General features: G+C 38.6%; 1 protein-coding gene across 1 annotated transcript in view; it reads left to right on the top strand.

Annotated features, from left to right (window-relative positions):
* WDR49 (WD repeat domain 49) overlaps window positions 1-13,010 on the top strand; it is a 211,590-nt gene that overhangs the window by 153,883 nt on the left and 44,697 nt on the right. Inside the window, exon 17 of the mRNA XM_056110563.1 lies at window positions 638-784. Coding sequence (XP_055966538.1) covers window positions 638-784 — 147 coding nt within the window. The remainder of the gene's footprint in view (window positions 1-637; window positions 785-13,010) is intronic.

Genomic DNA, 13,010 nt, shown 5'->3' with positions numbered 1-13,010 from the left:
CAGAACTAACACAAAACCACAACTTGAATTAAGTTTTTATTACTTTTCTATCTTCCAGAACAAAAAAAAAACCTTGCACTTGTTCCCAGCCTTTGCTTTTTAAGTACATGATTAAAAGAACTTACCTTTGCATTTATTATTGTATGCATGATAAATTCATTTATTTATGCATACAAAACATAAGAGTCTAGTTAATGTTTTGTCAAAACTTTCATTTGACAAAGTACCTTTAAATTCAAATTTCTAAATGTATCATCAAATACCAAATATTTAATTTCACAAAGAATACAATTTTCTTGAAGATAGAAAAATACTGGAATTTTCTTCAAAACTTCAGAATCCTCATTTCCAAGAGAAAAATGGCAAAATAATATAAAATAAAAAAATAAATGCACAGGAAGCTATGAGTTCCTGTTAGTCTCTTTGAATAAAAGGATCATGGATTTATCCTGAACAGCTGTGTTTGTAGGATTTGCTGATCTCTGCAGCTGTACCTACTGAGTAATAGGAAGGTTAAATTATATATATATAAATATATCAAAAGATTTAACACTGGAATCTGTTAGTTCTTGAGGAATTAATCATATTGTATTTTCTTAAAGAGAAAAGTTCTACACTCTAATACATTGTTGTGAAGGTGCCTTTAGGTCATTGAATATTGAAGACTTGCAAGAGTTGCCTGAAGTAAATAAACCAGCCTTTCTTCTAGAACCTGAGAAATATTTTAGGGATGAACCAGAGGTGGAGTGTCCCCAAATGCCAGAACTTCCATCACTTTCTGAAAGTAAGTCCTCAGTCTTTAAATATTTTCATCATCTGTCCTCATAAAACACAATGAAATGAAAGTAGAAATGTATGATAGCCAGAATCTGGAAAAAACCTGAGTGCCCAAGAACAGATGACTGGTTAAAGAAACTTTGGTACATCTACACAATGGAGTACTATGTAGCTGTTAGAAAAGATGAAGTCATGAAATTTACATACAAGTTGTACAGTATGGAAAGTATCCTGCTAAGCGAAATGAGTCAGAAAGAGAGGGATAGACATAGAAAGATTGCATTCATCTGGGGGATATAAAGTAACAAAATATGAGATTAATACCCAAGAATAGCCGAGATCAGTACCAGGAAGATTACTCCATAGCATAGAGGCCAGCCGGGCATTCTAGGGGAAAGGGCAGCTCAGATAGAGAAGGGAACACCAAATAAAGAGTGTTTGGAGGATGCTCCCAGGAGGGGAGATGCATGTTGAAAGTAGACTATGGACTGAACATGATTGCCACTCAAAGCCTCTTTTGCAGAACATAACACTCAAAAGGAGAGAGAGAACAAGGGGGAATGCCCTGCCACAGAGGAAGGGTGGGATGGGGGGAATGAGGGTGGGAGGGATACTGGGATCCATGGTTGTGGAAAATGGGCACTGGTGGAGGGATGGGTATTTGATCATTGTATAATTGAAACCCAAGCACAAAAATCTGTAAATCTACAATTGTACCTCATGGTGTTTCACTAATAAATTTTTTTTAAAAAAAGAAAGTTGAAATGTATGAAATTAACAAGCCTCATGTGTTGCTGTGAAATGAAAGGTGTTTTGACTATTAAGATTAGTAGCTCAGCAGATCTGTTCTCCCAGAAAGGACAGTCAAGAAAATGAACTGAATGAAGAGAATATTCTTATTTTGTCACTTTTCTGAAGTCAGAATGGTCAGAATGACTTAAATGTTTTCTAAGTCTGTGATGGAGAAGGCTTCCCCTCCATTTTAATTTTCAAAACAGATACCAAAGAAAGGACAAAGTGTCTAACAATTTGTGTTGTGTTCTTGATGAGCAATACTCTAAATGGAGGCTACTTAAAGTGTATTGTCTGAGAGACTCCCAGCTGCAGTGGTAGGTTAAAATGATGACAGAGAACAGTCAGCTTATAAAACCTTAGTAAATGATCTCTAAAAATTTGGAAGTAAGTTGTGCAAAAGAATGCTGTACTTTGCAGTCACTTGTTTTGTCTTGAGTTTGTAAGAGATTAAGGAATAATTTCTTTCTGAAAGTCCTACCCACCAAGGGGCCTTTGTGCAGGTACAGGCAGCAAAACTGATTCTCAGTGTGATACTCAAAAAGAACATGGGCACTGCAGGGGGACTTATTTAACACAACTAATAAGATGTATGATTTTCGACTGGTAACAGCGAACAAGATTTGAACTATATTCATATGATCTGAGATCTGCAACTTCTAAATTTTTCAAATCCCTTGAAATAGTGGTTCACCATTATCCTTGAGACTTAATAACCCTTTCATTAGTGAAGCATATGTTCACTCAAGTAAGCAGAAGCTTCTCATTTTGGTTTGATTTGATTTCCTGTGGAAATGAAGAAGTTGGTAAAGTTATTTTTTTAAATTCTACTTGTAAGTAAGGAAAAACTGTCATTCTCATCAGCATAGTTTCCATGTAATTATTATCAGCTGCCTTTTTAGTTTTCACCCTGTTCCTGGCTAAATGCATAATCATTTAATCATTTTATACAGTCACCTATGGTCTCTGTTCACTTTGAAAAACATGAATCCATAAATCTTCAGACTGTATTTAAATAAATGTTAATGCATCTGGTATAGTCTCCAGTCTTCATCTCATTGTTCTACTCAGGATGGTTCATCTAAAAAAATTAATATGGGTAGTACTGATTTGTTCTTCTGAGTCACAGAGGCAAACAGTTCTTAGGAACAGACAGTAAGAAAAGACTGAGAAAGTCAGGGACAAGTGTAAAGGCAGTGCAGGAACACAAACATGTGTATACAGAAGGGAACCAAGATGTCTTGAGGAGTCAGATTGAGGCAAAAAGAAATAAATAAGTGACAGGGAGTAAGCAGAAGTTGTGAAGAGAAAAGGTGGAGAGGTCAAAGTAAAGGCAGTGACATGCTTCTCCGAGAATGTGAGCTCCAGCTCAAGCCTTGACGTTCTGCAGCTGAATAATTTCCCTCCACACACTGTTGAACTATCATATAGACTGTGTGTGTGTGAGGTGCAGATGGAGTCTGGATAATACCAAAATAACTAAAAGACTACATTTTCAGAGGGAAGTTTTTCCTTCTTCCTGGATTCCATTATATAAAAATTTTTACTGTTTTTAAATTTTTTTTAACTTTTGATTTTTAAATTTTCTTCAGTTTGTCTTCCTTTCCTCCTGACTTTTAAAATATTTTCATTTTTCTTCATGCCTGTTCCTTCTTTTAAAAGTTCCACCAACTTGAGGGCCAGAACTAGCTCAAAGGCTTTGTGCAGACTGAAGTCCCAGGTTAGATCCCCAGAATCAGACTACTCCTAAGCACTGCAGAAGTGGCTCCAAGAACTGACCCTGAGTTAGATACTCACCAATCAAGAAAAAAAAGAAAAAAACTAAAAAACGAAATTACACTAACTTGAACTATTCATGCACAGATTTCCATGGAAGTACCTATGAGGTCATTTAACTCTGATTGGAAGGGTCTCAGAATGAAGATTAAATCTTAGCTGGGACTCAGACTAAGATAATTGGAAGTCTAGATCCAGGAAATGATGCAAGAAAATATAAGTCAAATATGAACGTGGGAAGAAGTACAATCCCAAATTGACTACAATGGATGATTTCAGATGACTTCCTATGTGTTAAACTGAGTTGGAAGGAGGTTGGAGAAAGTTTGAGAAACTCTGTAAGAATCTTGGCATTAATCTCACCAGAAAATGGGAAACACTGAAATATTTCAAATATTCTGAACTATTCCATTTTATCTTGTTTATTATGTAAACTTGTATATCTATATGTTTTTCTTTTAGTGATTAGAAGTTACATTACTGTTTATTTTTAATTTTATCTATTCCTTCTTGTTTTATAACACCCTAGCTTATCATTCCATGATTATTTTTTATTAGTCTGAAGAATTATCTGTATTATTTCTTGTAAAGTGAACCAATTGTTGAATAATTTCACCAGATTGAATGTGTTTGAAAATAAATTTATTTCATTTTTCACTTTGGAATTATTTGGGGTGGGGGTATTTTCTCCAGTTGTAAAATTCTACATGGCAGGGTTTTTTTTCTTTTCAACTTTTTAGGCATCTCATTGTTTTCTTTTTCTTTTTTTTTAATAATGTAGAAGTACTGATATTTGTTCAGCCATTGATTAAGCTGATTGAACTGGGCATGAGCTCTACATTATTTTTTTTTTATTTTATTGGATCACCGTGAGATAGAATTGCAAAGATTTCATGCTTGAGATTCAGCCATACCCATCCCTCTATCAGTGCACATTTTCCACCATCAATGTCCCAAGTATCACCCCCTCCCCCATACACACATACACATTGCAGTCCTCACCTTGCCTCTATGGCAGACAATCTCCCCAACACTCTTTCTCTAATTTTGGCATTAATTTTGCTCGAATTTTCCCACCAGCATTCAAGTATACCTGCTGGAGCAGACGCTAAAGAGTAGAATATATTTTCCATAGCTCATTTTGAATATCACAAGAGCTCGCACCACCACGATTGTAAATGTAAATTTCTAGATTTTAAATGGTTGGGTTCCAGAGACATCTTTGTATGGCACTAGTCCATTTTGGGATTCACTTGGGAGTCTCTGGGCCAGGGCTGTTTGTACATTAAGATCCACATTACAAAATTTTCTGCAGATTATATCTTGGTGATGTCCATCCTGAGATGGTGAAGTTAGGCTTGGGGTATGGTTGCAATTTCGGATTGTGGAAGCAAATGGTTGCCGGGAAACTCTGCTTGGGCGGGCATAGGCCAACTCGCCCCCTCCAATTTTCTCTGGACTGTTCAGCCATGTATGGTCTGAGCTTAACTGCGGGTTTTGATCTCTTTCAAGATTTATTTAGGGGTCTCTGAGGCAAGACCAACAGTAGAGCTTACAGAGTGGTACTGGAGTTGGTTTGTGGGGGTTACTGCCAGTTCTTCCATGTGTATTGGGAAGTGGGGCAGGTAGCCCATCCCAACTCTGAGTGAGCTTGTATACCTGAGCCAGAGGTGGTCTGTGGGTGTGACTCCCACATACTTAACTTTTGGCCATTTAATTTCTTGGTAAAGTTGTTCCCAAGTTACTGGGGTCTGGCCAAAGGCACAAAGGCAATTTTGGGGTATCAGGAAGCCTGAAGGCAACATCAGGCTGCTGATGCACTCGCCCCACAGGTACAGGCTGACCTGTTGGTGGCACTATACCTCCCTGTTTCTTTTTCCTATAGCTCCTGTTTAAAATTCAGCACCTAATGCTATTCTTTTACATAGTATTTTTTTTTTTAATATTGAATCACCATGAGACACACAGTTACAAACTTGTTTATGATTGGGTTTCAGAGAAGTAATGTTCCAACACTGGTCCTTTCTCCAGTGTAGATTTCCCACCACCAATGTCCCCAGTATTCCTGTGTTTCCTTTTGAGTATTATGGTATGCAGTACAGGTACTGAAAAGTTATCCTCTTCCTACTTTCAGCACACAGTTCTTATCCAGAGTGATCATTCCAACTATTATTGTCATAGAGGTCCTCTCTCTATCCTAACTGCCCTCCATCCCCTACACAGATTGTGGCAAGTTCCAAACATGGACCAGTCCCCAAGGACCCTATTTCTTCTGTCCTTGCATATTAGTCTCATACTATCTTTTTTAATATTCCATAAATGAGAGCACTTAATACTGTTATTGCTCCTGCTCCTCCCTCCCTCCCTCCCTCCCTCCCTCCTTCCTTCCTTCCTTCCTTCCTTCCTTCCTTCCTTCCTTCCTTCCTCCTTTCCTTTCTTCCTCCCTCACTTCCCAGGTTCTCACACATAGGAGACCTGCTCTCTACCACTGCAGCACACTTCTAGTCTAACATTCTTTTGCTTTTCTATCTACTATAAAGTTTTTAAACCATCATTTGTAGCAGTTTTAGTAAGATTGTATAAATACACTTTTTGTGCAATTATTCTATTTAGAATTGGTAGAGATTCTTAGATACAATGTTTCTCAATTTTAAACAATTCACAGTCATTATCTTTTCAAATAGTTTCTTTAAAATTTCTTCTCTTTCCTGTCCTAGGATTATAATTCTATATATTCTATATATTTTAGGTGTTCACAAATGTCACTTATGCTTATTATATTACTCATATTTTCTATATGAATGATCATTTTCTATTACTAATATATTATATAATACTTTGTATATTATGTATAAATAAATAGATCAATAGTATAAATTAATTATGCATGTTTTCCTTTCCCCAACATTTTATTTTCCTCTCTAACTTGTATTTTGAATATTTAATTTTTAAAATTGTATTTTATGATCACTAACAATACCATCTTTGACTGTATGCTTTTATGACTGTGTGCTTAAGGAGTTTGTTAACTTGATAGTTTAATCTCAGTTAAATTATGTACTTATTTTTGTGCATTTTCCAGAAAGTGACTTATTAAATTAAAATCTTTATTTAAACATTTTGCATTAAAGTAACATTTTATTGTAATGAGTTTCAGGTGCACATTATTATAAATCAACATAAATCCACACTAAATTGTTTTCTAAAACTCTATCCTTCACTGTAAATTTGTTGCCTTTTTCCAATATATCCACTTCTTTTTTCCACTTTCCTTCAAATAGTTACTAGCTCTTATTTATTTATCTCAAAATTTATTTTTGTTGTATTTAGTAAAGGTAAAGGTAAAGGCCCTCCCGTTGATCGTCGATTTGCTCGAGCGGGCCCAGTAACGTCTCCATTGGAGACTTTGTTGTTACTGTGTCTGGCATATCGAATACTCTCGGTAGCTTAGTAAAGGTAAAGGTAAAGGCCCTCCCGTTGATCGTCGATTTGCTCGAGCGGGCCCAGTAACGTCTCCATTGGAGACTTTGTTGTTACTGTGTCTGGCATATCCAATACTCTCGGTAGCTTGCCGGGCTCTCCGAGAGGGGCGGAGGAATTGAACTCGGGTCGGCCATGTTGGCCGCTTGTAAGGCGAACGCCCTACCCTCTGTGCTATCGCTCCAGCCCAGTATTTAGTAAGTCAGTTTGTTCGTTTTCTCATATACCATGTGAGAGTGAAACTATATAAAGTTGATCTTTTCCCATCAAGATATTTCTATGAGTTTAATAACCTCTGATTTAGTGCTTCTCAATGTTTTCCTGAATGTGATCTACTTCTTTACTTCCTGTAGTCTTCCTGATTTTATGGTTTGCCCTCTAATTTCATGCTGTGACGCCCAACCCATTTACATGGTTTTCATGTGTGGCCATGGCCCTTTCCAATATTCTGGAGGTACACAGAGTATTGAAAGGTACATTTAGACCCTCAGTGAGAAATTCTTGTCTATGTTATTACAAATAGCATATTTCATTTGTATATCATTATGTTCACATACCACATCATTTTAATTCATTTATTAATTGATGACTATTAGACTGTTTCTAATTTTTGACTCTTGTAAGTAATGCTGCAGTAAACATGGGAATGCCTATTGCTCTTTAAATTAGAATTTAAAAACAAACACTCCAGGGTGGGATAATTAGATATCATGTACTTTAGATTGTTAATTTTAATAATTCTTCATACTGCTTTCCATAATAAATAGAATGATTTATAGCCAACCAATTGTTAATAAGTTTTCTCCTTCCACATCTTCTCTAGCAATTGTTTTTTGTCTTTGGATAATAGCCATTCTCACGGACGTGCAGTGATATCTTATTGTTCTGATTTGGATTTCCTTAAGTAATGAGATATGATTAATATTGGGGTCAAAGAGATAGAACTGGAGGTACGGAGTTTGCTGTGCATGCAGCCAAGGATTTGATCTCCAGCAATAGGAGTAATTCCTGAACAATGCTGGGTGTGGTCCAAAAGCCCCTAAATAAATAAACAAATAAACAAAATAGGATGAATGCATGTCATCTTTGGAGAAGTGTCCGGGCGTTCTGTCTAATTCTTAATGTTGTCTTTGGGGTTGTTGCTTTGCTTTGGGGGTGGGAGTTGGACCGCATCCACAATGCTCAGTGGCTACTCCAGATCAATGCTTGGCTGTGCTCCTGGTAGTGCTCAGATGGATGGGGGCTGGGGATCATATCTAGGCCTACAACATGCAAAACATCACTATTCAGATTTTTCTTTTTCCCTTCAGGTTTTTTTTTCTTTTGTAATGTTAAACTTTGACAGTTCTTTGCTTAATTTGAATAATTAGCCTTTGTTAGGCAACATATGGCATATAAATATCTTCAATATTCAGTAGAATATCTTTCAATTTTCACTAGTCTCTTATTCTGTTCAGGAGCTCTTTAGTTTGATGCAGGTGAATTTGTAATTTTGCGGGTTTTTAAAATTTTTTTTAATAATTTTATTTATTGAATCACTGTGAGAGCAGTTACAAAGCTTTTGGGTTTAAGTCTCGGTCATACAATGAAATACCCGTCCCTTCACCAGTGCCCATTTTCCACCACCAACAACCCCAGTATACCCCCCATTCCACACACTCCCCCTACCTGTGGGGCAGATGATTTCCACATTACTTCCTCTCTACTTTGATTACATTCATATTTTGACACCAGACCCATCATTATTATTTGGGATTTTACCCCAACACTCAGATCTGCCAAAAAGGCAACAGTAGACAATTTGTTTTCTATTGCTGGTTATAAATAATGTACGATTTTGGACTTCTTAAATTTTAACACTTAAATATGGAGGGATTTCTGCCAAAATCTGCTGGGTTCAGAGATTTGTTCCTGAGTCTCTAGGATCATTGCCATTATATAGCTTCATCAGGAGCCAGAGAGGCCGTTTGTGGGTGGCAACTTGAGGTCTTGTTGGGGAGGGGAGGAAATGGCCGGCTCCATCCCCATCCCGTGAGGCCCCACTTGTCTGCTCACTGCAGGCCCAAACCTGACTTTTCAATGGCCTCTGGAGGATGGCAGCCACCAAGCCACCAATGGGGAGCAGGTGGAAGGACAGCACCCTTTCTCCCCTGGGGTGGCCCCATGACAATAACATTCTGGGGTCCAGACACATTTCTGCCAAAAGCTGCTGGGTTTCAAGATTTGTCTCTGAATCTCTGGGATCATAGCCATTAAGCAGCATGATCGGTAGCAAGAGAGGCCATTTGTGGGCGGCGGGCAACTTGGGGTCTTGCTGGGGTGGGGATAAAAGGGCTGGCTCCACCCCCATCCCAAGAGGCCCCACGTGTCTCATCACTGCGGGCCCAAACCTGACTGTCCAATGGCCTCTGGAGATGGCAGCCACCGAACTCCCAGGGTGTTGACCTGGTACTGCGGGTACCAGACACATTTCTGCCAAAAGCCGCTGGGTTCCACAATTTGTTTCTGAGTCTCTGGGATCATGGCTGTTAAGCAGCTTGATCAGGAGCCAGAGAGGCAGTTTGTGGGCAGCAACTCTGGGTCTCATTGGGGAGGGAAGGAATGTATCTTGTCACTGCAGGCCCAAATCTGACTGTCCAATTGCCTCTGGAAGATGGCGGCCACCGAGCTGCCAAGGTGGAGGGACAACACCCTTTCCCCCTTGGGGTGGTCCGGCGACAGTAGCCCATTGTGGGGACTGGACGCATCTCTGCCAAAAGCCGGTGGGTTCTGAGATTTGTCTCTGCGTCTCTGGGATCATGGCCTTTAAGCAGTTCCATCAGGAACCAGAGAGGCCTTGTCTCCAATTATATAGCTGAGCTGGAAGTGGTTTGTGGGTGTGTCTCCCACATACCTAACTTTTGGCCGTTAACTTTCTTGGTAAACTTGGCCCCAGGTTTTTGGAGTCTGGCCAAAAGCACAGCAGCAATTTTGGGGTATCAGGAAGTCTGAAGGTGCCTACAGGCTGCTGATGTACTCATCTCACAGGCACAGATTGACCTGCTGGTGGCACCATACCCCCAGTGTAAAAGGTAAAGTAAAGGTAAAGGCCCTCCCGTTGATCGTCGATTTGCTCGAGCGGGCCCAGTAACGTCTCCATTGGAGACTTTGTTGTTACTGTGTCTGGCATATCGAATACTCTCGGTAGCTTGCCGGGCTCTCCGAGAGGGGCAGAGGAATCAAACTTGGGTCGGCCATGTTGGCCGCTTGTAAGGCGGACACCCTACCACTGTTTTGCTTTTTTCTCCTTTGCTACTGGAGTTGAGTAGCCAGACATATCTCTAAGGATAATGGTAAGGAACATAATGCCTAATGATTTTTTTCTGTCTTATGTTTTTCAGGACTGTACAGTGGTCTCTAATCCATTTTTTATTGTCTAAGTGGTCTTATTTCATACTTTTTATCAAATTTCGATTTTCCTAACACAATTTACTGAAGAGACTTATTGTAAATGCTTGTTTCCCCTGTAGTAAATTAATTCTTCATATATTTGTGCTCATATCTCTGAGTTCTAAATTCTCATCTATTGATTATAGGAAAATATTTTTGTTTTTATTCTAATAATATGCTGTTCTAATTATGATCACTTTATAGAACAGTTTGTGGTTGTGGGAGTGTGATGTTTACATTGTTTCTCTTTTTTCCCTCAGCAATGTCTAGTCCATATTTTTCATTAATTCCAATAAATTTTTTGCTCTACAGCAGTGAAGAGTCCCATAATAATTTTGACAGAAATTTCATTGAATCGGTTATATTGCTTAGGTATTAGGTGTTATTCTCTTGTATAGACATAAAATGTATTTCACATCTTTCTCAGTTTCCTTTAACAAAGTTTTCTAGTTTTCAGCGAAGAGGTTTTGTATGACTGTGAGTAAATTTATTATGAACAGGTTTTAGTTTTTGGGGGGGGTTCACCCCTGGCAATGCTCAGGGGTTACTCCTGGCTCTGCACTCAGGAATTACTCCTGGTTGTGCCTGGGGGACCATATGGGATGCTGGGAATTGAACCCAGGTTGGCTGTATGCAAAGCAAATACCCTACCTGCTGTGCTATTGCTCCAGCCCCTATGAACAGGTTTTATACCAATGTGGTTAAATGTATTATGTTAATTTTTGTGTCACTATAAGTGAGATAATTTTCCTGATTTTTTCCCCTAAGTGATTTTTATATTGAGAAGCAACATATTTTTGTACATTTTGTAGCCTGGGACTTTTCTATATAAACACATTACTTCAAATAGATTTGATTGGATTTCATGAATTTTCTACATACATTATTTACAATATTGCAGTTTTATTTTTTTTCCAACTTGCATATCTTTTGTAACCTTTTCTATTTGCCCTTGTTAAAATTTTAATGCTATGTTTTATTATAGTATTGAGAGTGAAAATCTTTCCTGTTCTTAGTAGATGAGGAGCTACTTACAACTTTTCATCATTGTTTATGGTGTTTTGTATTATTTGTCACAAGACCTATGTTGTGATACATTTCTTCTAAATTAATAATTGAGAGCTTTTATTATAAAAGGTGGTGAATCTTGTACAACGGTTTGGGTTATTTTTTAAAATTGGTTGAAAACATATGGTTTCATTATTTTTGTTGCGGATGTGGTAATATATTTTTTGATTTGGGGTGTATTTTTTTTGACTCACCATGAGATACAGTTACAAAGCTTTCATGTTTGAGTTTCCGTCATACAATGATGGAGCAACCATCCCTCCACCAGTGTACATTTACCACCATAAATGTCCCAAGTATCTGCCCCACCCATCTCACTCCTTGTCCTGCCTCTATGGCAGACAATTTCTCCTATACTCTCTCTCTCTCTCTCTAGGGCTGGAGGGATTGCGCAGCAGGTAGGGCATTTGCCTTGCATGCTGCCGACCCAGGGTTAATTCCTCTGCTCCCCTCAGAGAGCCTGACAAGCTACAGAGAGTATCTCGCTCACATGACAAAGCCTGACAAGCTACCCGTGACGTATTCTATATGCACAAAACAGTAAGAGCAAGTCTCACGATTTGTTGTAAGACATTACTGGTATCCGCTTGAGCAAATCAATGAACAATGGGAGGACAGTGCTACAGTGCTACTCTCTCTCTAATTTGGGGCATTATGGTTTGCAATATAGATACTAGGAGGCTATCACTTTTGGTCCTTTATTTTCAGCACACATCTCCCATCCTGAACAATCCCTCCAACTATCATTGACTTACTGATCCCTTCTCTATTCTAGCTGCCTTTTCCCAGCTTATTAGGCAAGCTGCCAATCATGGATCAATATTCCAGGCCCTGTCTCTACTGTCCTTGGGTTTCAGTCTCATATTACTGAATATAAAATATTCAGTTATTTTATATTCCACAAATAAGTGCAGTCATTCTATATGTGTCCCTCTCTTTCTGACTCATTTAACTTAGCATGATACTCTCCATGACCATGCAAATACAAGCTAATTTCATGACTTCATCCTTCCTAATAGCTGTATAGTATTCCACTGCGTAGATGTATCAGGGTTTCCTGGATTTTTTTGTTTGTTTGTTTGTTTTTTGCTTTTTGGGTCACACCCAGCAATGCACAGGGGTTACTTCTGATTCATGCACTCAGGAATTACTCCTAGTTGTGTTTGGGGAACCATATGGGATGCTGGGAATCGAACCCGAGTTGGCCGTGTGCAAGGCAAATGCCCTAACCTGCTGTGCTATCACTCCAGCCCCAGATGTACCAAAGTTTCTTTAACCAGTCTTCTATTCTTGGGTGCTTAGGTTGTTTCCACATTCTAGCTACTGCGAACAGTGCTGCAATTAACATACAGGCACAGATGTCATTTCTACTGTCCTGTTTTCACCCTCAGGATATATTCCTAGAAGTGGTATTGCGAAGTCATATGGAAGTTCAATTTCTAGTTTTTGAAGGAATGCTCATATTGTTTTCCAAAAAGGCTGGACCAGTCGACATTCCAACTAACGATGAAACAGAGTCTCTTTCTCCCCACATCCACACCAGCACTGGTTGTTCTTGTTCTTTTTGATGTGTGCCAGTCTCTGTGGTGTGAGATGATATCACATTGTTGTTTTGATTTGCATCTTGGGGATGATTAGCAATGTAGAGCATTTTTTATGTGCCTTTTGACCATTTGTCTTTATTTTTT

Source organism: Sorex fumeus, unplaced genomic scaffold (assembly GCF_029834395.1).
Source record: "Sorex fumeus unplaced genomic scaffold, SorFum_2.1 ptg000010l, whole genome shotgun sequence".
Taxonomy (NCBI): Eukaryota; Metazoa; Chordata; class Mammalia; order Eulipotyphla; family Soricidae; genus Sorex; species Sorex fumeus.
Note: the sequence above shows the minus strand (reverse complement) of the source record. Positions and strands in the feature narration are given on the sequence as shown.